The sequence below is a fragment of the Ranitomeya imitator genome, chromosome 7, assembly GCF_032444005.1.
Source record: "Ranitomeya imitator isolate aRanImi1 chromosome 7, aRanImi1.pri, whole genome shotgun sequence".
Taxonomy (NCBI): Eukaryota; Metazoa; Chordata; class Amphibia; order Anura; family Dendrobatidae; genus Ranitomeya; species Ranitomeya imitator.
The window spans coordinates 202133468-202161325 of NC_091288.1; the positions used below are offsets into that span (position 1 = coordinate 202133468).

The 27858-nt window shown below is 44.8% G+C and overlaps 3 protein-coding genes across 5 annotated transcripts in view; 1 reads left to right on the forward strand and 2 right to left on the reverse strand.

Annotated features, from left to right (window-relative positions):
- LOC138645243 (lysosomal dipeptide transporter MFSD1-like) overlaps positions 1–5587 on the forward strand; it is a 34483-nt gene extending 28896 nt beyond the window's left edge. The window contains exon 15 of the mRNA XM_069734396.1: positions 5252–5587. The gene's annotated coding sequence lies outside the window, so the exon portion shown is untranslated. The remainder of the gene's footprint in view (positions 1–5251) is intronic.
- Positions 395–21490, reverse strand: JPT2 (Jupiter microtubule associated homolog 2). Of its 2 annotated transcripts, none has more exons than XM_069734399.1 (5): positions 21357–21490; positions 10426–10574; positions 6626–6768; positions 6447–6492; positions 395–3377 (listed from the first exon to the last, which is right to left on the reverse strand). In XM_069734399.1, the coding sequence occupies exons 1-5, from the start codon at positions 21410–21412 to the stop codon at positions 3190–3192; spliced, it is 582 nt and encodes a 193-aa protein (XP_069590500.1). In that variant the 5' UTR covers positions 21413–21490; the 3' UTR covers positions 395–3189. The 2 variants fall into 2 exon arrangements, with proteins under 2 accessions (XP_069590500.1, XP_069590501.1); XM_069734400.1 differs by lacking the exon at positions 395–3377 and adding an exon at positions 5720–5835.
- A 4891-nt stretch (positions 21491–26381) lies between these two features.
- CRAMP1 (cramped chromatin regulator homolog 1) overlaps positions 26382–27858 on the reverse strand; it is a 34777-nt gene continuing 33300 nt past the window's right edge. For both annotated transcript variants that reach the window (XM_069734403.1, XM_069734401.1), the window contains exon 21: positions 26382–27354. In XM_069734403.1, coding sequence (XP_069590504.1) covers positions 27187–27354 — 168 coding nt within the window. In that variant the 3' untranslated portion in view covers positions 26382–27186. The remainder of the gene's footprint in view (positions 27355–27858) is intronic.

Below are 27858 nucleotides of genomic sequence, written 5' to 3' on the forward strand. Positions count from 1 at the left end.
GCCACAGACATGGCTACTTGACCACAGTCCTTTTTGAATCTTTTTACTCACCACTAATAAACTACTGCTGCCGACTTGGTGACATCCATGTAAAGAGGCCGATCTGGCCCTGAGCTGATTAGTAAAGCCCAGTCCCACAGTCCGGTTCCTGTAGATACTCTACCTAGTCATCAAAGTGTGCAGGAAGGCTGTTCCCCGTCCGCACCGTAGGGTCAGGTCTTAATGTTTTACTATGAACAGTAACCTGAAATGTTTACCACTTTTCTATGAGATTTTATAACTAATTTCATAAATAAAGCTTCTAAAACCCAATAACTTCCACAGCACGGCGAGTTTTGTAGGGTGTGTACACCACTTACGGGGGAGGACGAGGACACAAACACATGAACCTTAGTCATTAACAAAATACACTGTTTATTAAGAGGTGCATTATAACCGTATAAATGGCATCAATCAGATAAATGCAAGAGATGAAACCTGCTGCCACCAAATCCAGATCAGCAGGACCTGTACATTCAGGATACAAGAAAACAGGACATGTTCCAGGGGGCTAAAGCCCCGATATGGGGGGGTACCAGCTGATTCCTATTAATGTCACATGTCAGCAGAGGTCATTTTTGGATCCGATAACAGGAGGTGTAATGGAGGACTAAGGATACAGCTCGGGTGACCTGCCCTACAGTCAGTAGCATCACCAGACCTTCTGAGGGAAGGTGGAATTATATTAATGCCACATGGTGTTGTAGATTGCACAGATCCAAATTGCTGTTAACTTTTGCACATATTAGAACATAACAAAAAATTGCTAACGCATTATATAATGTTTAACTACATGGTGACAAGTGACAACTTTCATAAATTATATGAAAGAATAACTCATCCAAATACAGCGCCACCCTGGTCTAGAGGCCATGTCTGGTATTGCAGCTCGGTCTCAGTAAATGCTGCATTACCAGTCATAGCCGGTGTACAAGTGTGGGGCTATTTCAGGGAAACTATATAACTTTTGTTCCAGCCTTTACTTTCTGACAGACGATAACACCTTATCATAACCTTTATCAGACGTCCATGCAAATTGCCCGGAGATTAGATTGCAATGCACGGACTGGCCGTGGGTCTCCTGCCCGGAGCGTGTGAAGCGGTCACACTCGGCCGTCAGCGTGCATTGTGGTCTGATCTGCACGGATGGCTTAATGAGCTCTAGGGGTATGTTTGGCTATGCAGGACCCCCCTCTATTACAGCACAGATGTTCACTAGGTGCCACATTTGTACTTTGCTACAGCTGCAGGAAGAAATATCGTATGATAACTCCTGGTATAGGGTTGGCCCGGTTCACTCATTTCATTTTGGTGGTTCCAGAACTGGAAATTGACCCTAAAGAACAGACACCACTGCTACTTTATTGTACTTTTCATATGCTGATACAGAACGTCATACGTCACGTTCCACTTAGTTGCCCTTAAAGGAACACGTCCATGTAGTGCAGGGCCAGAGGAGGCAGCACATTCGCTCTACACCCCTCACACCCGTACATTTTGCCCAGCATCCCTGTAAAAGAATATTATAGGCAAACTATTTTGAGATTTTTGTTTTCCTGCCTGCACTTGAATGGTGAGGGTACGAGCATCTATTATTGAGTACCCCCTTAAAAAGCGGAGGTGATCAGAAGGCAATAGAGCAGGTAACACAATCAGCAGGGTAGATCCGACACAGCGGATGCCGGCACATAGACATCATGGCGGTCATCGGTCTTTACATTATCATCTCAATGTGAGAACTAAAAGGAGTTAAGGAAAGGGATCATGTAAAATAAGTCAGTCATATCCTAACTAAAGGGGTCCCAATAATCTTATAGCAAAAGCGCAAAAATGCTGTTAAATGGCTAGAGTAGAGAAATTATAATTTTTCCCTTCTTAGCTTCCCACCTTTAGTGCTGCAGAAGCAGTTTTCTTGCCCAAGCAGCAGCTGACAATATGGTTCCTCATTACTTTTCCTGCAGAAGTGTTCTTGGTTATACCGCCATACGGCTGCGATCCTTTAGAAATAGTTATTGCTATGGTCTGCCCAACAGAGCATGCATGTCCGCCAATGCTCAGGAGGACGTGCATTTTGCCATACACTATGTACAGCAGGTGGCGCCATACTCAGTAAGCTCAATCATGTAAACTGCAAATATTGGTCATTTTTATTAATACAATTAATTATATTTAATTGTGAGACAACCCCTTTAAAAGAAAAAAGCCATTTAATAGGATTCTCAAAACCTCTCCTTAATTCTGCACCGCCTAATCTCTCTACATGTATAAATTGGCTCTCCTTTTTCTGATGAACAGCCTCAATTTCCCTGGGTGGGTATAGATTTAATTGACCAGTCGTTTCACCAAACTATGCATAAATTATAAATGAATACAAGACACTTTACAAAAATGCACTATCAGAGAGATCTGCTTCTTTCTCCAGTTATCAGCCACTTTTCCCATTATGCACTCCGACATACAGATAAAAATCCATCTTGCCCAAAAAAAAAAGCTGCTCGGCTCACCAAAGGGTCAGAGTTAGGCTGCTTACTGAAATTTATGGACAAAGAGAGAGAGAGAGAGAGGCAGACCTGTTCTGCTTTCTAGTAGGCGTTTCACTCCTGTGCTGGATTCACAGCTACACTGCTCAGTATTGTACAACCAGCTTCTAAACATGCTACATAGTGATCGGAGAATAGAGATCCCTAATGTCTGTGTATGGGAGGCACAATAGTAGCTATTCTCCACCCACTAGTTCAGAGACAACTGAAAGTTAGAGAAAGAGGCTAACTGCATATTGATCATATAATGAACCCTGGAAAGAAAATGCAGCAAGCTCCCCCTAGTGGTGGCCATGGGGAATACAGAATGTAAACTTTTAAATTCTTAGCCGTGCAGGGGATGCAGAGCTCAGAATCAGAAAAATACACTTCCAGAAGCTAGGAAGAGCCAAAGAAATTAGTCAGCACCAAACATTTGAGTCTGAAAGATCTATGGAGCTGTATGAAGACCTCGCACCATAGAGGGGCTTTATCCACATCGCAGGCAGGTAAAGCAGCTCTATAGGATGAGGATCACACCGGGGGAGAGTGACGGACAGAGATGCCAGTCGTCCTCCTCAGATCGTGACTTCCTGCGCTGGTCACCCGATCACCCTGCTAATTCTGTTACTTAATAGAACGTGACACTGGATTTGCCTCCTGGTGGGTTCAGGACTCTGTTGTGACACCTCGGCCGGGGGCCAAGATGTGGTTCATGAGCTGCGAGAGCGGGGTCTGGCACGGACACTTTTTCTTCTTTGGGCACTGGTATTTTTGCTTCTGGTGCTGGCGCTGGTGGATCAGCTTTCACTGCAGGGGCTGGAAGACAAAAACAAAATAAATTACTCATTTGTCACCGATGCGGACATCAAAATTAGGATCTCTAACTTTAAAGCATTAAGCCTTGTGTGTCTCCCTGCGCCTTAGTCCAATTCTTACACTTTTGGACAAAGATGACACTGCACAGGGATTGATTGCCACTGAAATACATAGTTCAGCATGGGAGCTGTAAACGTAAAACGAAAGGAGAGTTTTCGTAACCATTTGCACTGCTGCTCTTTCTTCCACTCGACATGGAGAAAATCAGAATGCCAGGGGGGAGCGTCTCCAGATTGTAGAGACCACCAATATATCCACTATGTATTAGTGACGCCCGTCCTTCCCATGTGCGGCTGCGTTGTTATTCTACAGCAGCGTCTATATTCAGCCATTACACGTAGGGTCTAAAATAGATCAGACAGGGAGCAGTCACGCCGTGTATATAAATAATGACGCGGCCGACAACGACTCCCACAGTCACCGCAGACGTCTTCATGGAGTCTGACTAATGCCACCCACAGACAGACCGTTATCTGGCAACTAGTGTTTGCAAAGATAGGAATTTCCATTTCCACATAATCTAGTATCATGTGTAGCTTCTATTCAATTCTTCTGCAAATGTGAAATTCCTACCAGAACATGCTGGGAGTTGTAGTCTCGCCACAGCTAGATTGCAGAGCATTGGATTAGACGTCGTTAATGACACAATGATCTTGTACCAATGTAAAAGGGTACTTGTATATTGGTAGAATTTCCACTGGATATGCCATCAATGTCCAACAGACACTGGTACAGGGCCAAAATTTAAGGAGATTTTCCAAAAATCATAAATGCAATAAAGCCGGCTCATCAAAAATGTCCTAAGTATTCCAGGTGCACGGAGCTCCGTCCTGATCAAACGTGTGCAGTAATGTAAAAGAAAAGGTTCATTCCATCTCCTGGGATAAAATTCTATAGCACTCAAAAAAAGAAACCACAAAAGGAAAAAGTGACGCGTTTTGATTGTAATCTTATGAACCTACCTACTCTGCTTAGGATCATAGGAGTAAGATCAAATGCTACCCTTTTTCCTCTCGTGGTTTCTCTATTCTGACTTATGGAATTATAAATAACTACTGAATAAAGTTTAGAATTGAGAGTCCTCAGTGGTCGATTCCTTTTAATGGCTAACTGAAAAGATGGTAACAAATTGCAAGCTTTCAAGACTACACAGGTCTCTTCATCAGGCATAGAGTTCATAGATAAGGAGTGTGAATGTTTTATTGTCCTCTGATTGGGGTCTGTTTCTATGTTATGATACATGATAACCCCACATGGTCTGAGGAGAAAATTCCTTAGTGATGTAAAAAGACCTAAAAAGACATCAATGTGTCTCATGGATTTATATCAACTAAGGAATTTGCTCCTCAGACCATGTGGGGTCATCATATCATAACATAGAAACAGACCCCAATCAGAGGACAATAAAACATTCACACTCCTTATCTATGAACTGTTCCAATATCTATGGCTATAACTGTTTATCACTCACAATGGTAATTCTACTTCATGTCACCTGTCATATATGGAATTTTTCTGTGATGTGTTGTGCATAAATATGTGATTATACAGAATTTCTATTAATCTATGCCTGATGAAGAGACCTGTGTAGTCTTGAAAGCTTGCAATTTGTTACCATCTTTTCAGTTAGCCATTAAAAGGTATCAACCACTGAGGACTCTCAATTCTAAATATTTTTCTATCCACTGGCTAACACGGTACCAAGTTATATACCGTATCTTTCCTGAATAAAGTTTGGAATTTTATCCAAAGAGCTGGAAGAAATCTTTTCCTTTATATTGTTTCCCAAAACTCAAAGTTATCTCTATTCATAGATAACCTTCTGAACAATGGGTTCCAACCTCCAGGACAGCAATCGCTCAGCAACAACCTCCAGGACAGCAATCAGTGACATCAACCTCCAGGACAGCAATCAGTGACATCAACCTCCAGGACAGCAATCAGTGACATCAACCTCCAGGACAGCAATCAGTGACATCAACCTCCAGGACAGCAATCAGTGCCAACAACCTCCAGGACAGCAATCAGTGCCAACAACCTCCAGGACAGCAATCAGTGACATCAACCTCCAGGACAGCAATCAGTGCCAACAACCTCCAGGACAGCAATCAGTGCCAACAACCTCCAGGACAGCAATCAGTGCCAACAACCTCCAGGACAGCAATCACTCCCCAGAAGGGGGCTTCAGAATCTTAGTTAACAGTCAGATGGCCAAATAACCCTTATGGGGATTGCAATGCTTGAACTGGCCGGCGGCTCTCCTGGCAGGAGTAAAGGTACCATCACATTAAGCAACTTACCAACGAAAACGACAGCGATCCGTGACGTTGCAGCATCCTGGATAGCGATCTCGTTGTGTTTGACACGCAGCAGCGATCTGGATCCCGCTGTGACATCGCTGGTCGGAGCAGAAAGTCCAGAACTTTATTTGGTCTCTAGATCGGCGTGTATCGTCATGTTTGACATCAAAAACAACTACGCCAGCAATGTTTTACATGGAGCGAACAACCAGCGAGAACGATAAGTGCGTCACTGGATCGCTCCTGCATCGCTCAGCTGTTGCCGGTGTTTGACGTCTCCTAGCGACCTAAACAGCGACGCTGCAGCGATCGGCTCGTTGTCTATATCGCTGCAGCGTCGCTAAATGTGACGGTACCTTAAGACAGCATGTATTCCTGAGCTGCTGTCACGCACGGGTCAGGAGAGCCGCCAGCCAGTCTGAGCATTGCCTTGTCATCCCCGTCCAACTTAGACAGCTGTGACTGCTCCCTAAAATGGAGGAGAGGTGTGCGTGCTCTGCCTCAGCTCCATTCATTGACCATGGGGGTTTGCTGGAAATGGAGCGCTGCACTCATGCGCTCGCCCCCTCCAATCAAGGCAGGGCTCTACAGAGCTCCACTCCCATCAATACCAGGCACAATCTATGGACAGGAAGGTGCGCATGACTAGTCCCCTATGCTGGACTTAGACAGGAGGGGGAGTTACCTGCCCGCTGCTGCGGGTACTTACCGGGTTTGGGGTTCTTTACTACTTCCTCTTTTAACGAGATGTTATCCTGCAGAACACAAGAGATTTATATAAAGTTACGATGTAATCTCATACACAGCATACGCGCGAGCTCTGGGCAGAGGATGAGGCGCGACCTTGGTGTTCACTACTAGCAGGGCAAGCGGTACAAGGGCCGATACCTTTGGTTTATTCGGATGCGCTTTGGGGCTTGTCGGCAGCTGCGCTTCACCAAAAATACCACCATCTTTCCCTCCTGGGGGCTTCTGCCGTGCAGGCGATTGTACAGGGGCCGCGTCCTGGAAGATACCACTAGTCTTTCCACCTGTGGGAAGAAGGCGAACACCGTTCAGTAAGAAGACGACCACATATTAAAGATTCATTGCCCAATCAATTGTATGGGATCTACTGGTGATCTTATTGCTATAACCATCCGCTTGCCCTCAGACCCCGCCAAAATATCCAATGAACAGACCCAAGACAGCGGTCGATCAAATACTCACACGGCCAACTACTATTCTTTCCGACCCCTACATGTGCATGCTCAGGTCGGCTGAGCGTGCATGTTTGCAATGATGAGAGCAGATACCAGAAATCCACATGCCGACACTTTTACCCCGACAGGACACCACCACACACAGTCGACCGGTCCAGCAGAAATCGGTGCATTTTTCTGATATATCTAATGTTCATGACCAGCTATAATCGCAATAAATGATCACTCAGGTCCATGGTGCTTCCCTTTCGCTGGCTGATCGCTACCTCCCCATAGACTCGCTCTCCTTAACCCAGGACTGCCTTTAATAAGTAGCCGATACGCTGGACACCCCTAATCTTCTGGATGTTCCACCATGCCTTGTCTCATACTTGTCTTTAGGGGGACATGTAGGATGCCTCCATACATAAGATATTGCCATGGCAGAGTAATACTCCTAGTTCACGACCTGCAGGAGGTCTGAGTGGGAGTAGTTGTACCTCACACTCCACAGGCAGTAAATCTATCAAACTCCTTTCAGCTCCCGAGATATTTGCACATCTGGCCGGTTCCTGGATTTGTTTGCTTTACACCCAAACCCTCCTCCTCCTCCCCTGACATGAGGCCAAAATCTAAAAAAAAAGAAAAAGTCTGCCAGATTTGCACCATAACACATGATATAATGCTCACTGCACCAGCCGGATGAATGCCCCTCTGCACCCCAACACTTTGCCATTGTAATGTTTTTATAGCGAGTCAGTGGACGGGGGTTTATCACACATGGGGGTGATCCACACTGCGCACACATCTGGGCCGACAGCGGAGAAGATGTCTCTCCCAGTCTAGGAGGAGCCTCAGAGTATCTCGGTAGCTTACACAAGACCCCGCTCTGGGCCGAGCCCCCAGTGCCAGCTCAGCAGGATCCCCAGCTGTCTGCAGTCCGCCCATCCGCTCTCATCAGGAAACCTCTTACTGTACGACCCCAAACCTCATCTCCCGACGATTCCTGGGCTGAGCTATCACATCATGCAAAGGAATATGCACAAGATCTGCTCCATTTTTATGACGCAGGCCTAAAAAACCCGAATATTCGCCTTCGTACATCAGTGTTTTTGTCCAAATCGGTCCAAAATTCTTTACCAATTTCTTAACGTATCTGAGGTTCCGTTTTTGTGATACAGAGCTCAGAATCCCCTGCACGGGAAGAGAGTGAAATTATTAAACCCTGGCTTCCTGCAGCCACCACTAGCGGGAGCTAACTATATACAGTATGCATTAAAGGGCACCTGTCAGTAGGATGATCCTTCCTAAGCCGTCTATATGGGCATGTAGCGCATAGGAAGTGGAATAAAATGACACCTTGATATCTGAGATCTGATGTCTTATTAAGAAAATATAGGTTTCTCTGGAATATGTAAATGGGCTGTTAAGATCTATGGGCCGGACATAGATCTCTCTGAGAATCTGCCTCCTGAGCTTATTTTAAAATGAAAGGAGGGAGTTACCAGTGTGAGACATGTAATGACTGACAGTCTGCTCTCCTAATCTACATGTCTCACACTGGTTACGCACACTTTCATTTAAAATAATCTCTGGAGGCAGATCCTCGGGAAGATCTTTATCCGGCCGATAGATCTTAACAGCTCATTTACATATTAACAAAAGTGGATTTCTCTGGAATAAGTCATCGGATCTCAGATATCAAGGTGTCATTTAATTCAGTTTCCTATGACCTATGTGACCATATAGACGGCTCAGGAGGGCTGATCCTACTGACAGATGCCCTTTAATTGTAGCTACTCTGCTCCCCTTGTAAAGAATGAATGTATCCCAGAATAAGCAGTGAAGGAGATACAGGATACCTGCTTCGCTGCCCTCCTCCACACAGAACACTTTTAGTGTATACAACAAGGAGAATCACGTTTCCACAGTTTCAGTGTAATGGGTTACAGGAATCTCTTCTCAAGTTTCCTTACAGACCAAACTAGTCCAGTCCTGTCCTCCGTAGATAAGACTTTCAGGTCACTTTGCTTTATTCTGCCTGCATTCATTTACAGAGGAAGGAGGCAAATATTCATTGTACAAAGCCACGGGGTGATTAGAGTGTGAAACCCATGACGATCTCTTGTTTTGTAGCACATGAAGACCATAGTTTTCAAGTCAAATATGGGGGGGTACATAGAAAGCTGAATAAAATAGTAAATAATAGAAATTATCATGAGTTACATCCTGTATTATACTCCAGATCTGCACTCACTATTCTGCTGGTGCAGTCACTGTGTACATACATTACATTACTGATCCTGAGTTACATCCTGTATTATACTCCAGAGCTGCACTCACTATTCTGCTGGTGCAGTCACTGTGTACATACATTACATTACTGATCCTGAGTTACCTCCTGAATTATACCCCAGAGCTGCACTCACTATTCTGCTGGTGCAGTCACTGTGTACATATATTACATTACTGATCCTGAGTTACATCCTGTATTATACTCCAGAGCTGCACTCACTATTCTGCTGGTGCAGTCACTGTGTACACACATTACATTACTGATCCTGAGTTACATCCTGTATTATACCCCAGAGCTGCACTCACTATTCTGCTGGTGCAGTCACTGTGTACATACATTACATTACTGATCCTGAGTTACATCCTGTATTATACTCCAGAGCTGCACTCACTATTCTGCTGGTGCATTCACTGTGTACATACATTACATTACTGATCCTGAGCTACCTCCTGAATTATACCCCAGAGCTGCACTCACTGTGTACATATATTACATTACTGATCCTGAGTTACATCCTGTATTATACTCCAGAGCTGCACTCACTATTCTGCTGGTGCAGTCACTGTGTACACACATTACTGATCCTGAGTTACATCCTGTATTACTATTATACCCCAGAGCTGCACTCACTATTCTGCTGGTGCAGTCACTGTGTACATACATTACTGATCCTGAGTTACATCCTGTATTACTATTATACCCCAGAGCTGCACTCACTATTCTGCTGGTGCAGTCACTGTGTACATACATTACTGATCCTGAGTTACATCCTGTATTACTATTATACCCCAGAGCTGCACTCACTATTCTGCTGGTGCAGTCACTGTGTACATACATTACTGATCCTGAGTTACATCCTGTATTACTATTATACCCCAGAGCTGCACTCACTATTCTGCTAGTTGCTGTTGAAATTCAGCTTCTAAAATGCAATGAGAGGTTCTGTCCTGGGAAGAGCCTAGTAAAAACAAGACACTTCGCATGGAGCTGGCTCTGGTGAGTTGCATTCTGGTAGCACTGAACCAAAGTGGACTATTGGCAGATTTCATCTTTGCAGTATTGTGAATGCAGCTGTTGAGACTGTCCTGCAGTTAATACAGTTATTCTGCCTTTACATATTTTATACAGCACATGGAAGTTGTTAGTGGTCATTACACGTTTTGGGAAATCCCATGTAAATAGCAGTGTCTTCTCATACGAGGAGCCCTGACCTGGGGGGTTGGATCTCTTTGGTACATTTCCTGGCTCAGGAGGGACTTCAAAGATGTTGGAGGACATCTTGCCTTGTCGCTTCGGTGCAGAAACTTCCTCTGAATTCCCAAATATGCAGCTTGATCCTCCACCTGGCGGCTTCAAAACCCTACAGAAAGAAAAGGAAATGGATGAGGAATTCAGCAACGGTCAGCACAGATCTGATGCACCAAAGATAAAAGGGCAAAGTCACGTTTTCCTGTAGATGAGGACGCCTCTGAAAATCAACCATGATCATTATACACTGTAAATATGCAACATCATCCATTTTAGGCCGATCACTGAATTTGCACATTTTTTCCTTCATCAGTGCGGCCTTCGGTATCCAGTTCCTGATGTATCCTCCCAATTCATCATTTGTGACTGCACAAAAAAGTTTAAATTTTTTTTTTAATGCGCTTATTATTATTATCCCCAAGCATTTACTTATTTTAATTAATATTTGAGGGGGGGGGGGGGGATTTGTGCATTGCACAAGACCAGTGTGCGATATTTTACAGAATCATGCCATTTTAAAAGACGTAAAAAAAAAAGTTTGAATCTGCGCACAATGTTGAGTTTTGATCAACGTCCTCCAGAGCAAGAAAAGAAATAAAGTAAACTGATGAGAGATCAATCATTCTTGGTTGCTTTCCTGCAGTGCTCCTTACAAGAGACAGCTCGGATACAACCGTAGCAGATGCACAGGGATCGCCCCGACCCCTATATTTTCAGGATGATGGGGGTCCAACAAGTCTGTCCTTCCATTGATCCTTCAGTGATAGCGTATCCCTTTAAGAGCTATATTTCTAGTGCAGAGGCTGTACTAAATACTGTCGACAGGACGAGCGCTGTAGGCTTTAGATAAGTTTGGCTCACGTCGTGACTGCGGAGTGATGTGCTGGCAATCATGTCCCTGTGTAAGAGAACCTGCAGATATTAAAAGCAGAGACGCTGATCTCGGCCGACACACATCAGCTGATATACTGTGGGGGAAGGGAACGCTATCCGCAAGGCACTGGGCAAACACCCAACGTACCATGTCCACTACACCCAGCCTCCATCTACCGTGCAATAATCAAAATAATGCCAAATTAAAGGAGAACCCCAGAGACCTTATTCGCATTTTATCAGCTCAGTATAAATCGAAAAGTGCAGTGGTAGTTACATTGTCCCCAACTACCAATTTCAGCACAGATATCCAACCATCTACTGTATATGAGGGTGTCCTGTCTTCTCAGACAGATCGGGCTGCTGGACTTCAACATGCCCAACCCTTAGTTCCCATAGGAAAGAAGCTGCAGTCAGAGGTGACGGACAAATACCCCAAATCACGGCATCTTGTACACCAGTTCTGATGAAGGATGTGCTCAACTGAAATGCTCCAAATCCATATATACTGTATATATATTTTTTTTTTTTAATCAAAGAATTTGGCGCATATTTCAGCAAGAAAAATAATATTTCCATCAGAATCTATCCTGCTTTTGTGGCATAAATAATGATAACTTCCACCTAATTTTAAAATAGTTGGTAAAGTCGGTGTAAAAATATGAACTTTTTGGGCAGGAACAAACTTAGCAAAAAATGTTGCCACTTTTTAAACAGTTTAGTAGAATTGTGGTGAATCTGCGCCGTTCTCTGCTCAGCTTATGGGAAGAGGAGAGGAACAGTCCCCTCCCTCCCGGTATATATTGTATTGAATATTTACATTATATTCACTTTGTTTTGTAATTTTTGTAAACGTTGCAAAAAAAAAATAAATAATAATAATTGGTGTAAAATGCGAGAGACGTGGCCGGCGAGCGTAACATGGAAGTGAGGAATCCTGCGCATTTCAGCTATTTACACAGGAAACCCCCTAATGTCTCCCAGCTGCTGGCGCGGAGGTGAAGGGGCCCACGCCAAGGCCCGATCACAACGAGAAGCAGAAAAGGCCACAAATGGGAGGTCACATATAACCTAATCTAAAGCAAAGAGGAGACAATGCTAGTCTTGGAAAAACTACAACTCCCAGCATTCCCTAAAAGTATATTACCGCACATCTGCTTCAGGGGGTCCCTGCTGATGATGATGATTTTTGCATTGATGGCATGTGGCCGAAAAAGTAACAAGAAATCCTCGCTGTTGGAGGCTGAATATCTACGTTGTTGATTTTTACAAAATAGATAACCCCTTTAAGGAATTCTTTTGGGAATGGATTTGTAGTAAATCCCTTTAAAGGAATAGTGATTGATGGAAAACAGAGACCATGTCCCCTTTTTTGGCCAGAAAGATAGTCAAAAACCTTGCTGACGTGGTCAGGTAGGTAGGTAGTCTTCAATCAGTGGCTCTCCAGCTGTTTCAGAACTATAACTCCCAGCAAGCCCTTACAAAACCCAGCACAATCCATGGATGCAATTTGCTCTTGGGAACCGAATCAATAGAAAAACTACCTTCCATGATGACAGCCCTTCCTGCGTTCCAGCTAAATTTACAAAATAACACCGACCCCCATTGACACTCATTAGGCCTAAAAGGAAAAAGTGACCAAACAGTGGGACCCCAGATAATCAATATGGCCGCACAGTTCACACTGATCAGACTTTGTGCTGATTGACCTCCTCTTTAGTTCACAACCTCATCTGGCTTCTACTTTCCATTTTGGCTAATGAAGGATGAATTCCCCAAGTGAGACAAATCGGAAAATGCTCTTGAGAAATCGACCCTTAAAGGCGACGGACGCTTGTGGTCCCTGACGTGAGTGGTTTTAATAAAGAGAAACCCTTGACCTAGGAGACGTCTGACACAGAAGGGAGGGATCCGGTAGACTTTATATTATCCCAAAATGAAAAAAAAAAAAAGTATAAAGATGCTAAAACGCGCTGTGAAAAAAAAGCAAGTCGACGTAAAGATGGTCATTAATGCTGACAAAAGACGAGCCTGTTTAGCAGAAGACACGTGATTCTCCTCGTTCGCCCCTCCCGTCTATTACAGCAAACAGGAAAAACCTAAAAGCGGCCATTGTCATCCTGAACATCCATTATATCAAGTACTTAGACAGTAGAAACAATCCTTCTGTTGACAAACTAGGAAATGAAGGTCCTAAGCGAAACTGATGACGTAGCGTGCGACTGAAAAAGTGTCATAACCTTAAATAGGGTTCCTCAAATCCTACATATAGGGACAGGAGATAAAAGCATGATCGCTAGCTGTCCGACCCCGAGAATGGTGGTCCCAGAGTCCCCTTTGTGAGCATGTGCGACCACCCCTCCTATAGACAGTGTACAGCAGTTGTTGCACATGCTCACTTCCTCTCCGGAGAGCTTGTGATCGGTAGCGATCTCTGCGATCAGACCACCAGTGACCATATAGTCTATGGAACGGCAATATATTTCCTATAACAGACAACTTAAAACCTTAACCAATCCAATTTCATAAAATCACCCTGGTGGAGTCCATGGACCAGGAACACCCGTAAATTCCAAGATGAGAATTTTTGGTCCAACCGTAAATGCGAACATTAGAATTTTAAGCATCAAGAAAAGTGTTTGGGTGTTGTAGGACTCTGAAAGTGATCCGATCACACTGACTGCAACGCCGTGATCTTCTGATTCGGCTGTAGGCCTTATGAGACAGTCTATAGTAAGTCGATCTCTACCATTTAGATTACCATTCATAGCAGCGAGTGATTACTGTGGTGCACAGTAGACCACCCTTATAATCTCGCGGTGTTGGCTTCTATAGCATGGTCACCTATAACTCTCGAGATTATTGATCGCTCAGGTCACGAGTTTAGGAGGAGCATTGGAGTTCAGTGCCAAGGCCAACAAACTAAAGCAGTGTCTGCTCCAATTTACTAGTTATATCCAAAGTCCAGAGGGAAAATAAAAGAGCAAACATCAGATGGTTGCAAAACAGATGTGAGCTCAACGAGGAATGAACCACATAAAAAAAAAAACCACGGCCAGGGCTGATCCAGTTACAGAGGAGGACGTTCCATGGGAACCAAAGCGAGAACAGTGAAAACTCAATCCCATAGAATCCTCATGTTGCAGGAGAAACCTCTAAGGGGCGTTATAGGGTACCGAGAGTCCATTCTCTTCTGACCGGTTCTTTACAAGGATTTGTCATTACCATCCAGCTCCAGTTACCCATTTGTGCACGTTCCTCCTGACTTTGGCTGCAAAAATTGGCCAAACATTTCTTGCATTTCACTGTAACTAATAGATTAACGTAAAATATCATCAATAGTCCCTCTTCAGAAGATTTTAGAGAGTTAAATATGGAAGAGCAGAGCCATCACATGGCGCGTAACCACAAAATGCAAAAACGAGGAGGAACTTGCACTGTAAACAAAACTGACGGAAACTACGTGTGGACTGTGGCCTTATATATACTGTAATATGACTGTGTGCATGAGAGTCGAGACGCTCAGCTGCCATCTTCTGCATTAAAAAAATAATAAAATCACATTGCAGCGACTGGACTCGACTGTTCTCACCAGTATCCGGCTACATTTAAAAAAAAAAAAAAATTAGCTGGATCAGATTTTGTTGGTTTTTTTCCCTAGTCACTACCTGTCCACAATCCTCCAGCACTTCGAGTCCCTTTCATAACACAGAAATACGGTTTAAGCAGCAAACGTATACGATACCTGCCGGATGTACAGGCGTCCGGGTAAGTATGTGCAAGAAGAGACCTCATCAGAGCCATTCACCTCCTTAAAGGTAACTCATTTCTAAAAATGGTTGACATTTCAAAGGTTTTGACTGTATGGTGTCCAGATCCAGAGACGCACATCAATCACTAAAGCAAAGAGGTGGAAGCACGCAGCCAAGCCCCTACGACAAGCTCAAACTTCTACAAGGCCAGTTTCGCACGTCCAACAACCCACTAAGTTCAGAAGGACTTTGGGTCTCCTGACCTGAACACGACAACCTCGTAGACATGTCTGGACATCATGGTTCACACTCAGACTGATCGACAGACAAGCAAAACTGGCCTAAGCCTGTCTTGCGCTAATGAAGGGAGCCAAAAACAGCCTAAGGGGCACAGCATTCTTCGTTTTAGTGATCCATAAAGGAATCTTGAGAACTTAAGACACTTTTCACGTCTGTGCCATTATCCACAACGCTGGATCCATCACGAGAAAACCTCAAATGGTGGCTAATGAACACCATTGGCTTCCAGTGAGGGAAAATTGGTTTTCAAGCATTTTGATGGCACAAACACTGTTGCATGTTGCACTATTCTTGGTGCCAAAATTGACAATAGCTGCTCCAAATGAGACCCTAAACTGCAATGTGGGCAAATAACCCATAAATATGGTCCCAAGGATATTTGTTAGCATTAGACCCTGTTGGGAAGAGCACCAATTGTTATCTTGCTTTACAAATCGCCCCACCCAGATATCTCCAGCTGAGGATTGTGGTCACGCCGCATCTCCTGAAGCGTGAAACGCGTTAACAAGGCCGCAGGTGAAGCCTCTTCCCAGGCCATTGTTCTGTCAGACGCTTGGGCTTTTAAGCAGACACATGTATGATTTACAAGCTGTCGATGGCGTTCCTGCAATTAACCATAACAACCCCAGAAACCGCAGGGTGGCAAACGACCGATATTGAACAGCTTTGATCTGTGTCTTGCAGGACACAAACATGAAGTCTGCATGTCACAACAAGCCAGGAGCTTGGAATGAAAATCATTGCATAACAGAATTATTCTTCCAGACAAAAGCCTCTTTCTATGTACTCTTCTGGACCTCAATGTCAGTAGGGCCCTACTAAGCTGGAAGTATTTTTTAGGATGATGCTAACTCATCGCTTGGGGAGCGCCACGCCTATGTTTATCAAGGTGAGCGCCTGCCCTTCTTCACTCTTCTTGTTTATGGATCGGCGTCACAGTAAATTCCGACATCCTTCATACAATGCTGCACAAGGTGGATGTACGTACGCTATTTCTACGCTCACCACAAGAATTTGATTTTTTTTTTTTTTTTTTAAACCAAAGCTCTTTTGTTTCCTCTTAGATGTTTTTCTTGGGGTGAAACAAAGGCCCAACTAGTCACACAAAAGAAAAGCAAAAACCTGAGACACAATCTAGAAGTCTGCGAGGTAACCCAGCCCTGATTATTTCTGCAGCAGGGCCAGTGGTGTCACATGTACAGATATCTGTAGGTTCGCTGCGCCGGCGGCAGGTATTGTGCACCTATCCTATGTTAATTGCTAAGGACTCGTTTATTGTCTTGGACCAGAATGCAAGCACTCGCCTTTAGTCTTCCAACCAGAGCTTCACGATTTCTTTGGGGCTGCCATGCTTGGGTTGGGAGAGCCGCAGCCTGTCCGTGCATTAGCGATCCTTGCTCGGACAACCGCCTGAGCCCTTAGGTTCATGATCTCTGCCGCTGGTGCATACGAGATTACAGAAATCTACACAAATGACGTCAACGGTCCCATTCACCTCTCGATGAGGAAGCAATCGGAGTAAGATCACTCTTAAGCGTCTGCCTTGATTGATGGGATTTCGGTGAACGTTTGCGCAGTTCATCCCGAGCCCGACTCATGCGCAACATCCTCTCCGTTGTGGGAAACATCCTCGCTAACAAGTGTATTAGTGTGCATGTTGCCTACAGAAAAGTATCCCCTCACTTGTACCAGGCTGGGAATACACGTACACGACGCATGCGTAAGAGCTCGCTGCGAGCACAGTCACCTATTGGAGAACACCATTAGAGGAGGGATCAGTTGGGGTTGGTTTACTGAGGCCATCTGGGGCCAGGGCTGTGGAGTCATGAAGCCGGAGCCCATTTTGGTGGAGTCGGAGTTATGGAAATTAAGGAGTTGAAGTCGGAAGTTTGGCTTACCGACTCCACAGCCCTGCCTGGGGCACCTGACTACTGTAATGGATCAAAGTTCATTTTATCTGCCAGTTTACAGATATATGGGGCCATAAAGTGTAAGCGTGATACAGTTGTAATTTATGGCACATAGCAGCTAATCCTGGTCTGACTGCAGGTCCAATAATCTGAACAGGTCTAGGTAGACAGCAGAAAACAATGAGCCGCACCTTCATGTTGTGGTTATGACCAACCCCATAACCATTACTGAACAATCCAGAATGACGTCACCCAAATACGCAAAAAGAATGCAGCGGCTCAGCAGTCTGACAAACTGATAGTGGTCCCACCCATACTGGGGTCGTCCTAAATAATTTCCAAGGGCAGCGGCTATAGAGCCCATGGACTGGGACGGTTCAGGTCCCATCATCTCCACCAACGCGTAACCTCTGACAACTTAATGACTCCGCGCCTGTATGCACATACGTAGCGGCCATGTATCTAAATACGCGTGCATGCTCACGATGTACAAGTGTGCACACCGTCTGTATACGTAAGCTTTGAGCGCGAGTACGAAGTACCTGTGTGACCCTGTACGTAGTGAGCATGTGCAGGGGACCAGTTTTATGCTCCGTTTCTAGTAGGACACAGTATGGCAGTATTACATATGCACTCTATTGTATGGGTGAACATTATATATAGCAGAGGGTAACCGTCCACTCCACCCCAGACTTTATACATAGACCATGACGTCTTGATATACATTACCCCTTTAATGAGAGGTGACCCCTGCACAAAGCCCACTTAGCTTACATTTTACGAGACTCTCTGTAAATATCGGCGAGAAGTGATGGGCTCAGGATCACCCCTCTCTCAGAGTCATCATTCACCCTGATCCTTTACATGAAGGAGGCCACATTCCGACATTGAGGGTTTATCCCTGGTGAAGAGCATGAAGGGTATATGGACGGGTTGAGGTCTAAACACTGATGCCAGGCGCTGCGTCTACCTCTCCTGCACACAGCTGACAAGATGATGGATGATAAAGCGAGAATGTAGGTGCAGAAAGTAAAACAACCGGATTAGTGAAGAAAGATTAGGTGGAGGAGACATCCACACCAACACATTTTAACCCAAAGCAACAGCCCCATATATGCTCATGAAGGTATTAGTTTAGGTCAGGACAAGCATAGCTGCCCGAACACAGACCAGAAACTAAGTTTATGTGGATGCTCCCTAAGGAAGGGTTTCCCCGTGAGCGTCAGCTGTCTGAATGCTCCTTATCCTACATTTGATAACTCAGAATTTCTGCCAATCGAATCAGTTATTCACGTGTCCTGACTCCAGCACCTGGCTTTGTTTCCTCCTAACCCAGCTCCATTTGTGCTTCTATAGGTACTTTACACACCAGCTCAGGCCCCCGCCCATCGCCTGAGTATTCAGGTAGCAAGTGCACACTGCTACTATGTGCTTCCAGGAATCTAGCCCCACTCAGTTCTGCTATAACCAGGTGCCTTATCTACTCACTTCCGCAGCTCCAGAGCGCTCTTCTACAGGAATGTAACCAAAGGGAAACTGTCACCTGAATTTGGTGGGACCGGTTTTCGGTCATATGGGCGGAGTTTTCGGGTGTTTGATTCACCCTTTCTTTACCCGCTGGCTGCATGCTGGCCACAATATTGGATTGAAGTTCATTCTCTGTCCTCCGTAGTACACGCCTGCGCAAGGCAATCTTGCCTTGCGCACGCGCAGTATGCTTTGCCCAACTGCAGGCAAAGCCGAAAAGCATTAGTGTGCATGTGCCGGCGCACTATGTCCCGGAAGTATTTTGCTGTGTTCCGGGACATAGTGCACCGGCGCATGTGCACTAATGCTTTTCGGCTTTGCCCGCAGTTGGGCAAAGCATACTGCGCGTGCGCAAGGCAAGATTGCTGCGCAGGCGTGTATTACGGAAGACAGAGAATGAACGTCAATCCAATATTGTGGCCAGCATGCAGCCAGCGGGTAAGGAAAGGGTGAATCAAACACCTGAAAACTCCGCCCATATGACCGAAAACCGGTCCTGCCAAATTCAGGTGACAGGTTCCCTTTAAGTTCTGCTTTTCCTGGGTGTTGCACGCACATTCGGGTGCCTAACTACCACCAACTCGCCTATGCTATTCCAAGATGCTGCAGCATCTAGTGCTTCCACTTCTCCGAGTGCAATCCTCCATAACCAGCTTTTTTTGGTCCTACCTGTTCCACGTACCGTCTAGCTAGTACATCTCTGATGCATCAAAGCATCCGGGTCCGTGCTGCTCATCCTGACCTATGGCTTAGGAAAGCCAGCTCACCGGGTGAGGACATAACATAATAAACCCTTAAAAGTGAGACTTAAGACACCCAAACACATCACATGAACATCAGCCGAGCCAAAATATATGTATGGGGGGTCCCGGCTCTCCCCAATAATCGATGTTAGGAGAAATGTTGGATTTCAGCACAACAGTCCATTGTTCTAAGAGGAGATAAGCGGCTGCCAGAGGTGTCCATCATCTGCTTATCCCTACCCCCCCCCCCCGCCTATCTAACAGACCAAGCCCAGTGCATTTGTATTGGGGGAAAGAGGGAACAGTGGTTTGGCTGACCGCTATGTAGAGGAGGCCATACACCTAAAATAGCGGTCAGCTCAATAATCGCTTTTAATGGCCTCCCCCATACACATCTACTCAATAAGGAGAGGGGAACACGCCGCTGCCAAACACCTCTGATGGCTGCTGGTCCTCGTCTTGCAGCATGGCAGGTGTACCGCACCATGCAGAGCGTTAGTGCTGAGTAGTTCTCTACCGCTGCCATCCATCACGTAGGAGACAGGTGACTGACAGCGAGGAGTCACCTATACGCTGCAGCAGCATGCTCAGACGAGGGGCTAAGAATGTGTTCACAGAAGTTCCTGGGAATGCTAGAGGCAGCGCACTGCAACCTGCGGCTCCACGACAGCTGTAGAACTACAACTTCCACATCTGCCACCATTAAAATCCAAGACAACCCCTTTAACCTTAGGGAGAGCATGTCTACTGTATATATTCCATGTGTCAGACACAAATCTCCCTTTAAGTGATAGGGATGCAAGCAATTCTCCAAAGTAAGGTTACTCCTGCATATAAAGGCTATTAGGAAAACTGCTTGCAGTGCAACTCCCTATTACAGACAGTTTACCCACTGCCCTGCAGCATTATACGCTCCAATCCTCCGGTCAATTAACAGCCAACATGGAAGAGGACAATTACTCAGAATGCAATTCCCCAAGAGTACAAACATTAAATGATTAAAAAAGGGGATGTGAATTAGGAGCAGATCTGCAGAGAATCCTCTACTGGGAACAGATTGCTGCAAGGTATGAAAAAAAATAAAAAAGCACCAATTTTTCTATACATTTTTTTCTTGCAAAACAAAGAAATAGAAAAAAATTGCATCAGACTAGAAATGGAGCGATGACAATGGCACCCGGCTGCTTCCCTGATGTTACACACCTTGTGCAGAACAAAAGCCTGGGCCGGGCACAATAGTCTGCACATGCTGGCGACACGCGCACACGCCGCTAATTAACCCTTTACACAATGAGGATGGCAGGAGTCGTAGTTCTCTGCGTCCATCTAACAGTATATATTGCAGATTTGCATAGAAACAATAAATGATCTCCTAATTACAGGCCTGATGACTTGTCATGGTAATTAGCAACGATCACAAAGTGCAAGTCAAATTTACTGGATTGCAAAAACTGAATCATTTTTTATTAAATATGTGAAATAATAATAATAATAATAATAATAATAATAATAAAAAAAAAAAATGTTAATAGCGACCACAGACGTGATGGATACGTCACATCTGGGCAGGAAAAAAAAAGGCCAAAAATTAACTGACCAAAAATTAGCACATTTCAATATTTGATACATTGTGTTCGATTTGTGAAATATTCCAAAATGCTGCAACATTGTGTCTATGGCAACGCGAACCCCAGTTCCACCCTTCCTGCCTGCAGATACCGCAGTTACAAGGCTGCACCGTGACCCAGCCCGCCGCTGCCCCACAGGTATACCCGGCGCCAGGTCTCACCTAGAGCTCGGCTTGCCATCGCTCTCCAGGCTGGTGAAGGTGTTGGTAGAAGTCATGTCTGCGCCCGTCTACACCAGGAGCGTCCGCACACGGAGACAGCCACAAACCGACTGAGAGCCGGGGAAACCCAAGGCAGAGCGGGCTGCTTGGTGATTCGCTACCCTTACTGTCAATCAATTCTGTAACCCAATCAGCGCACAGCTTCCTGAGGGGGGCTGTTCATCATTTTCTCGCCGTTTACTGGCCGGTTCCTGAACGTCAATCATCAAGTGTAACGATTTCTATTGGGCAGGTGGTGAGCTGAGGCGGGACTGTGAATATTTTAGTGTAGCTCCGCCCATGTAGCGTGGATGACGTTCCCACGAATGACCATGAGGGAATGTGCCGCGCGCTGTGGGTGGAAGTGACACAGGAAGTGGCGTGGAGTCGTGTTTGTGGAAGATAATAATGGAAAAATAAGGCTGTGGTAATCTTGAGGACGCAGAGAATTCTTCAATTTTGCGCTTTCATTTTTTTTTTCCCTCATGTTCCTTAAAGGGCTTAAAACCTTTTTTTATTTATTATTATTTTTCTGTCTCCATGGTGACACGAGCGTTTGTGTTTTGGGGACTTATTGTACTTTTTAGCGACACCATTCACTTTACCCTATAATGGAAAAAAAAATTCTCTGTGTGTTAAATGGTGACCAAAAAGAGGACCCCATACACACTGCGCATGCGTTTTTTTTTTTGTTTTTTTTCCGAGACAGTAAACAATGACGTGTAGTGGAAACCGCTCCTTCTCTGGAGATGTGTTTCCCTGAAGGGTTTTGGAAACTTTTGAAGCGTTTTTGTGTCTTCTGATTGGACGATGCCTCGTTTGCAGCGTTCTCCGTCAGCTTCCTAGAAGGGATCGGCGCTTTATTCATGTCCCAAAACCTGAAGCAGAAGAGAAACTCGCGAAAGACCGAACAGATGAACAGCAAAGCGGTTTTACACTAGAAAGTAACCGGAAGAGTCGTTCGAGACTTCTTTTCTTTTGCGCGAGCATCCTGGAGCCTTTAGTGCCTGTGCACACAGTGCGGATTTGTTGGTTTTTTTAGTTACGTTTCCTGATGCCAGCAAAGTGAATGAGAATCCTGCTCCCATGGACACGTTTTTTTATTTTTGACTTGCAGGTTAACTATTTTTGCTGCTGATTTTAGTTGCATAATGAAAAATCTGCTCCAAGAATGCACCAAAACCACACGTGTTATACACTGCGTTTTTCCTGTGCAGAAATTTCTGCACCAAACCCTTAACAAGTGCATTCTCTTAATGTTGGCAAAGCCTGACGACATTGGCCTGTTTGGCTGATGCCAGTCTATATGTGCGGGGTCTTAGGCCCACATGCGGCTGCACCAATGTTATGTCCACCCCTGTATGTGGACTTTAAAGAGGACTTTTCACCAAATAAAAAGTAACCAGTTTTTGCGCTTATTTTAGATCTTCTGCTCCCCTGAATATTCAGGTTTTCCTTTTGTTTTATAATCTACCATACGGTTCCAGAGATATGGAGCGTTTACCACTAATATTATGATGATGTTTACAATAGAGGCTTGGCTCAGGGTAATTATGCGAATAAAGGCATGGCCCAGAGAATCCTGTGAAACACGCGCCCTTCTAGTCCGTAAAAAGTAACAAAGCTCCATGGCTCTGGCACTATATGGTAGATTTAAAAACCATGGCATAGTGTGGGGAGCAGCAGGGATAAAGAGCAACAACTGGTCACTTTTCACCTTGTGATACTTCCCCTTTAAAGTCAATCTGACACCAAGTTTTTACTACTCTATATCAGAGTAGCATAATGTAGGGGCAGAGACTCGGATTCCAGCAATGTGTCACTTATTGGGCTGCGGATTGACAGTTGCAGGCTGGTTGTTTTAACTGGTTATCAAAAATGCATGGGAACCCAAGTTTTTTTTTTGTTGTTTTTTTTAATTCATGTAGGGCGCAGGTGCCGGCTTAGGAATACTCCCATCAGCCGCTCTCACTATTATTAGTGGCAGTAGGCGAAAGGCTGATGGGAGTAGTAGTCCCATCAGCTCACACCAGTGACCGGAGGTAAACTTCTTAACTCCGACCACAGCTGCACGATCGCGCTGTCATTTGACAGTGTGGGAACCTCGGCTGTCTAACCGGCGGTGATGATTTTACTGCCGATCAGAAGCAGCGTTTCTGCATTGTCACGCACATAACAGCATGTCAAACACCCAGTGTTCAAGGTGGGGGGGGGGGGGGGGAACCCAAAACGGTAACTCGGACTTTCTGGTGAAATCCGTGTTCGGTGTCCGTACCTGAGCACTAGGTGTTCAGTACTGATGCCAAACTTTACTGTTCAGGTTCGCCCATCTCTACTGTAATATCGGTACCCTATAACCGTGTCAATGGTGGGATGGTCACCACTGTACAGCATTTAAAATGCTTAAACAGCAATGACAGGAGCTAGTTCTGGTTTCTGAGATTGCAGGCAGAGGATGGCTGCGTGACACGAGGCGGCAGAGGATGGCTGCGTGACACGAGGCGGCAGAGGATGGCTGCGTGACACCAGGCGGCAGAGGATGGCTGCGTGACACGAGGCGGCAGAGGATGGCCGCGTGACACCAGGCGGCAGCTGCTTGATGCATAGCAGGCTCAGCTCCTGAGTCCGCTCCATACATGCATACCCTGATTGTGACTGTCAGGGTGCATGAAAGGGTTAAAGTTAACAATAAGCTCTATGTAATGGGTAGTAGATTAAGTGCTAGGGTCACCCCCATGCCCTAGCATGGCAGAGCTGCCATTTCCACCTGTGGCTCTAATGGATGAACATGTACAGAGCAAACAATTAGTCATCCCCCAACTCAACTTTGGGGGGAGTGTAGCATCCGCCATTTAACCCTTTTTGGGTTGATGCTGGCCCTTTAAGACCACTGCGTAATAACGCCACACATAAGACACAATGTAGTCTAAGTATTTCAATATATTTATGCACATTAGGAAAACAATACCAGGTCTTACAAATCCAAATTTAATCACTTCTCCACTCCCTCCAAGAAACAAAACCAAAAATCTGAACCCCCTTTTTTGCGCGTGAATTAACAGCAGAAGTTAAATAGCGACCATTTTTATTAAATATTCACCCCAACCCCTCCCCCTACACCTCCCCCCCCAAAAAAAAAAAAAACTAGCCTTCGCCATAGCGGAGACCACATTGTGTAAATAACTTAAACATGTACAATATAGTACAAAACCCAAACATTATTAAACCCGTTCTTGTCATCCAGAGGTTGAAGACGGTTGTGATACTTTATACAGACGCTGTACACATAATTCTTATATTACAGACACATTCACATCATCCCAGCAACAATACAGGAAAAGTGCGGCCATATTATTACCGTGTACTGGAAACCTACCCGTGGTGGACATCGCCATCCTGTGGACAAATTAATTAGTTGTGTATACGACGTTACAGGATGGTTCTGCTCTCATCCAAAGTCAGCGCCACCCCTGTCCACAGGTTGTATGTGGTATTACAGCTCAGGTGCATTTTCTTGGAACAGAGTTGAGCTGCAATACCAGAGACTATCAAGGGTGGCGCTGTTTATAAAAGAAACCAGCCATGTTTTAAAAATCCTGGACAATCCCTTTACCCAAAACAATGGCAACAGGATATAGTTGGGGCTGGCTGACAGTACGCACGTAGTGACAGGGTATGTTATGTCCTGCGGAGGTTGTCAGTCTCTACCAGGACTATTTGAAAAGACCCCTCTAATCATTTAGAAACTGTGAAAAGTTTTAATCTCTTCCCATGTGTCCTATAATGATATATGGCAGCGGTGTTTAACCTGTGGCAAAACTACAACTCCCAGCATGCACTGGACGGCTACTATTAATTATAGAGTGAGTTTAGGTGGCCAGACACTAACCAGCAATCATCCAATTGCTCGCTTGACCCCTCTTTACCAAAAAGGTCAACATGTGCTCACCTTTTACTGACATGCCCATATAAAATGTTTAGGGAGGTTGATCTTGCTGACAGATTCACTTTTAAGAAGAAAGATTAGGCATGTTTAAAATTCAGCATGCCCAATCCTTTTTTTTCCCCCCTTGGCATAGGCCAAACAAATGTCGGTCAAACTTAAAATGCACCAGCAATGCAAAAGTAGCAGAAACAGCCAGTTCTCCACCATGTTACGAGCAAGTCTCAGTGTAACCGGGGATTTGCAAAATCCCTGAAGACCCTTTTACGGGGTCCGATGTCCAAGTCATGAGAAATCTGGTTTAAAAGCCACAAGTGCATCAGGGACGTATTAATACACTTGGAAGAAAAAGTCCCCCGTGCATCGCACACCCCAGTCCACTTCTGGCTTCATTCGCTTTTCTTTTGCTTACAGCTCATTTTCTAGGAGACCGACCACCGCTGCTGTCTAGCTCTTAAGTGCTGCGCTTGAAACTGGCCCGGATTAGAAAAGCAAAACTGCACTGTAGCGATCTCAGACAGCTTCAAAATCAGTGCTTACAAGCTCGATAGCTTTTCTGTTGAGCTTGTAAGCACTGCGCATGTTTTGCTTTCTAGCAGCAGTGGTCGGTCTCCAAAGCAACCAACTTTAAAACAAAAGAAAAAGTGTTAATATCTCAAAAACAGCTGGAAATTTTAACAAGCAGTAAATTGCAAATATGCTTGTATTTACAAGCACTATCCGACAACACCCCATTTACCAAGATGGGAATAATCCTTTAACTTGAACTAGGTGGCCTGTAGGTTCTAGAAAATTACTGGTGAGAAAGATACAATTGGTATTTAACAATAAACCTCCTTATATTTGCAAATACCTTAATTCGGCAATATTTATACCATCTACTAATCATTAATTGTTTATAGGGTCTGGTGCCCAATCCAATTCCCCTCACAGCAACATATGGCAGCACTTCGCCTCCAGCTATAACCACATGGTTTCCAGAAAACACCAATCACATGGGCAGAAAAATTGGGCAGACCTTCCTTTTTTTTTTTTTAATTTTTATAGACAGCGCCCCTGCAGGAAATATGAGGGATAACACCCAGCCAAATGAAAAACAATTGGCAAAGCAATGGATTCTTGCCGTCCTCCCTGAGGAAGGTCCCAGGAGGCTATATCTCTTTCCCAGCCGTCTCATATCATCATGTAAATCACTTATTCGTCTGCCCATTCTTTCTGCTTACATGTAAAAAAAAAAAAAAAAAAAAAACACAACAAAAAGAAGAAAAAAAAACAGAACACAAAGAATGAAATTGCATATTTTTGCACCAAGCCCAGTGATGAAAGTCTGATTCATTATGGCTTCTTTTCTTCGGCAGAGTAATGCATTGTGTGGTTTGGAGATTTTCTTTACCAGTTTAATGGTTTTCTGAGCATTAGAAGGTGGATGACGATCCATAGAAAAAAAAAAAATCCTCCACCCAGGCTCTTATGTACAAAGCGGCTGTAACATGCCGTCACTGCAGGAGTTTGGTTATCGTCCTATACATCCAGAAAGTGGTAATCAAACGGTGTTGGGACTTACTGCATCGGATCACTTGTCGTTCATCCTGGACTGCCATCACAGATGACAATGGAAAGCCGTCACGAGCTGTGACGTCACCAAGAACTTTACATACAGCATTATAAAACAACGCTTCGTATCTTTATCCAATGCCCAGATCCATTCATCCATGAGTGTGGCCTGGTAAGACGGGCACACACGGATTCCTATGGGCATTACATATATAGTGTGGCTCACTGGCAGTGCTGTGGGCACGGCCAGGGATCTCAGCATCTTCTCGCATGAGATGTAGTTATAGCAGCACCTTATGACAGGTCACGTATAGGCTGCCCATTACCAGGGGCTCCAGTTTCAAACGGAGGTTCCCTCCTTGCGGGGTCAGTGGCAGAAAGCTCCTGGGCCAAGTCGTTGAAGCGAGATATGTAATCTATGCTGTTTTCGTTCATCAGACAAGCCAGCTGAGAGTCTACCACCTGCAAAAATGCAAAAATAAATTAAAATAAAACATAATGCAAAAGGTCCCCTAGGGGTCGAGGACCCCCCTCTTACATCCTTACTGGATTTATTCAATTACGGTTCAACTTTAAACCCCTTTAATGACGCAGCCAGTTTTCATTTTTGCATCTTCGTTTTTTTTCTTCCAATAACTGTTTTTTTTGCAGCATGAGTCCGTTTTAAAATATTGATTTTTGTGTACTCACCGTAAAATCCTTTTCCCCGAGCCACTCATTGGGGGGACACAGACCGTGGGTGTATGGTGCTGCCACTAGGAGGCTGACACTAAGTGATACAAAGAAAGATAACTCCTCCCCTGCAGTATACATCCTCCTGCTGGCTCTCAGCTATCCAGTGCGGTGCAAAAGCAGTAGGAGATCAATAACAACATAAGCATGTCATATTATATATGAAAGTATAGCATATCAGATTATAAAAACAAGCATAAGCTAATACCAGGGTGGGAGCTGTGTCCCCCAATG

Coding starts and splice junctions, on each gene's coding strand:
- JPT2 (XM_069734399.1), bottom strand. CDS start 21,412: ATGACTTCTACCAACACCTTCACCAGCCTGGAGAGCGATGGCAAGCCG. Junction 10,575..21,356: donor GATGGCAAGCCGAGCTCTAG/GTGAGACCTGGC, acceptor TTCTTTCTGTAG/GGTTTTGAAGCCGCCAGGTG. Junction 6,493..6,625: donor CGCATCCGAATAAACCAAAG/GTATCGGCCCTT, acceptor TGTGTTCTGCAG/GATAACATCTCGTTAAAAGA.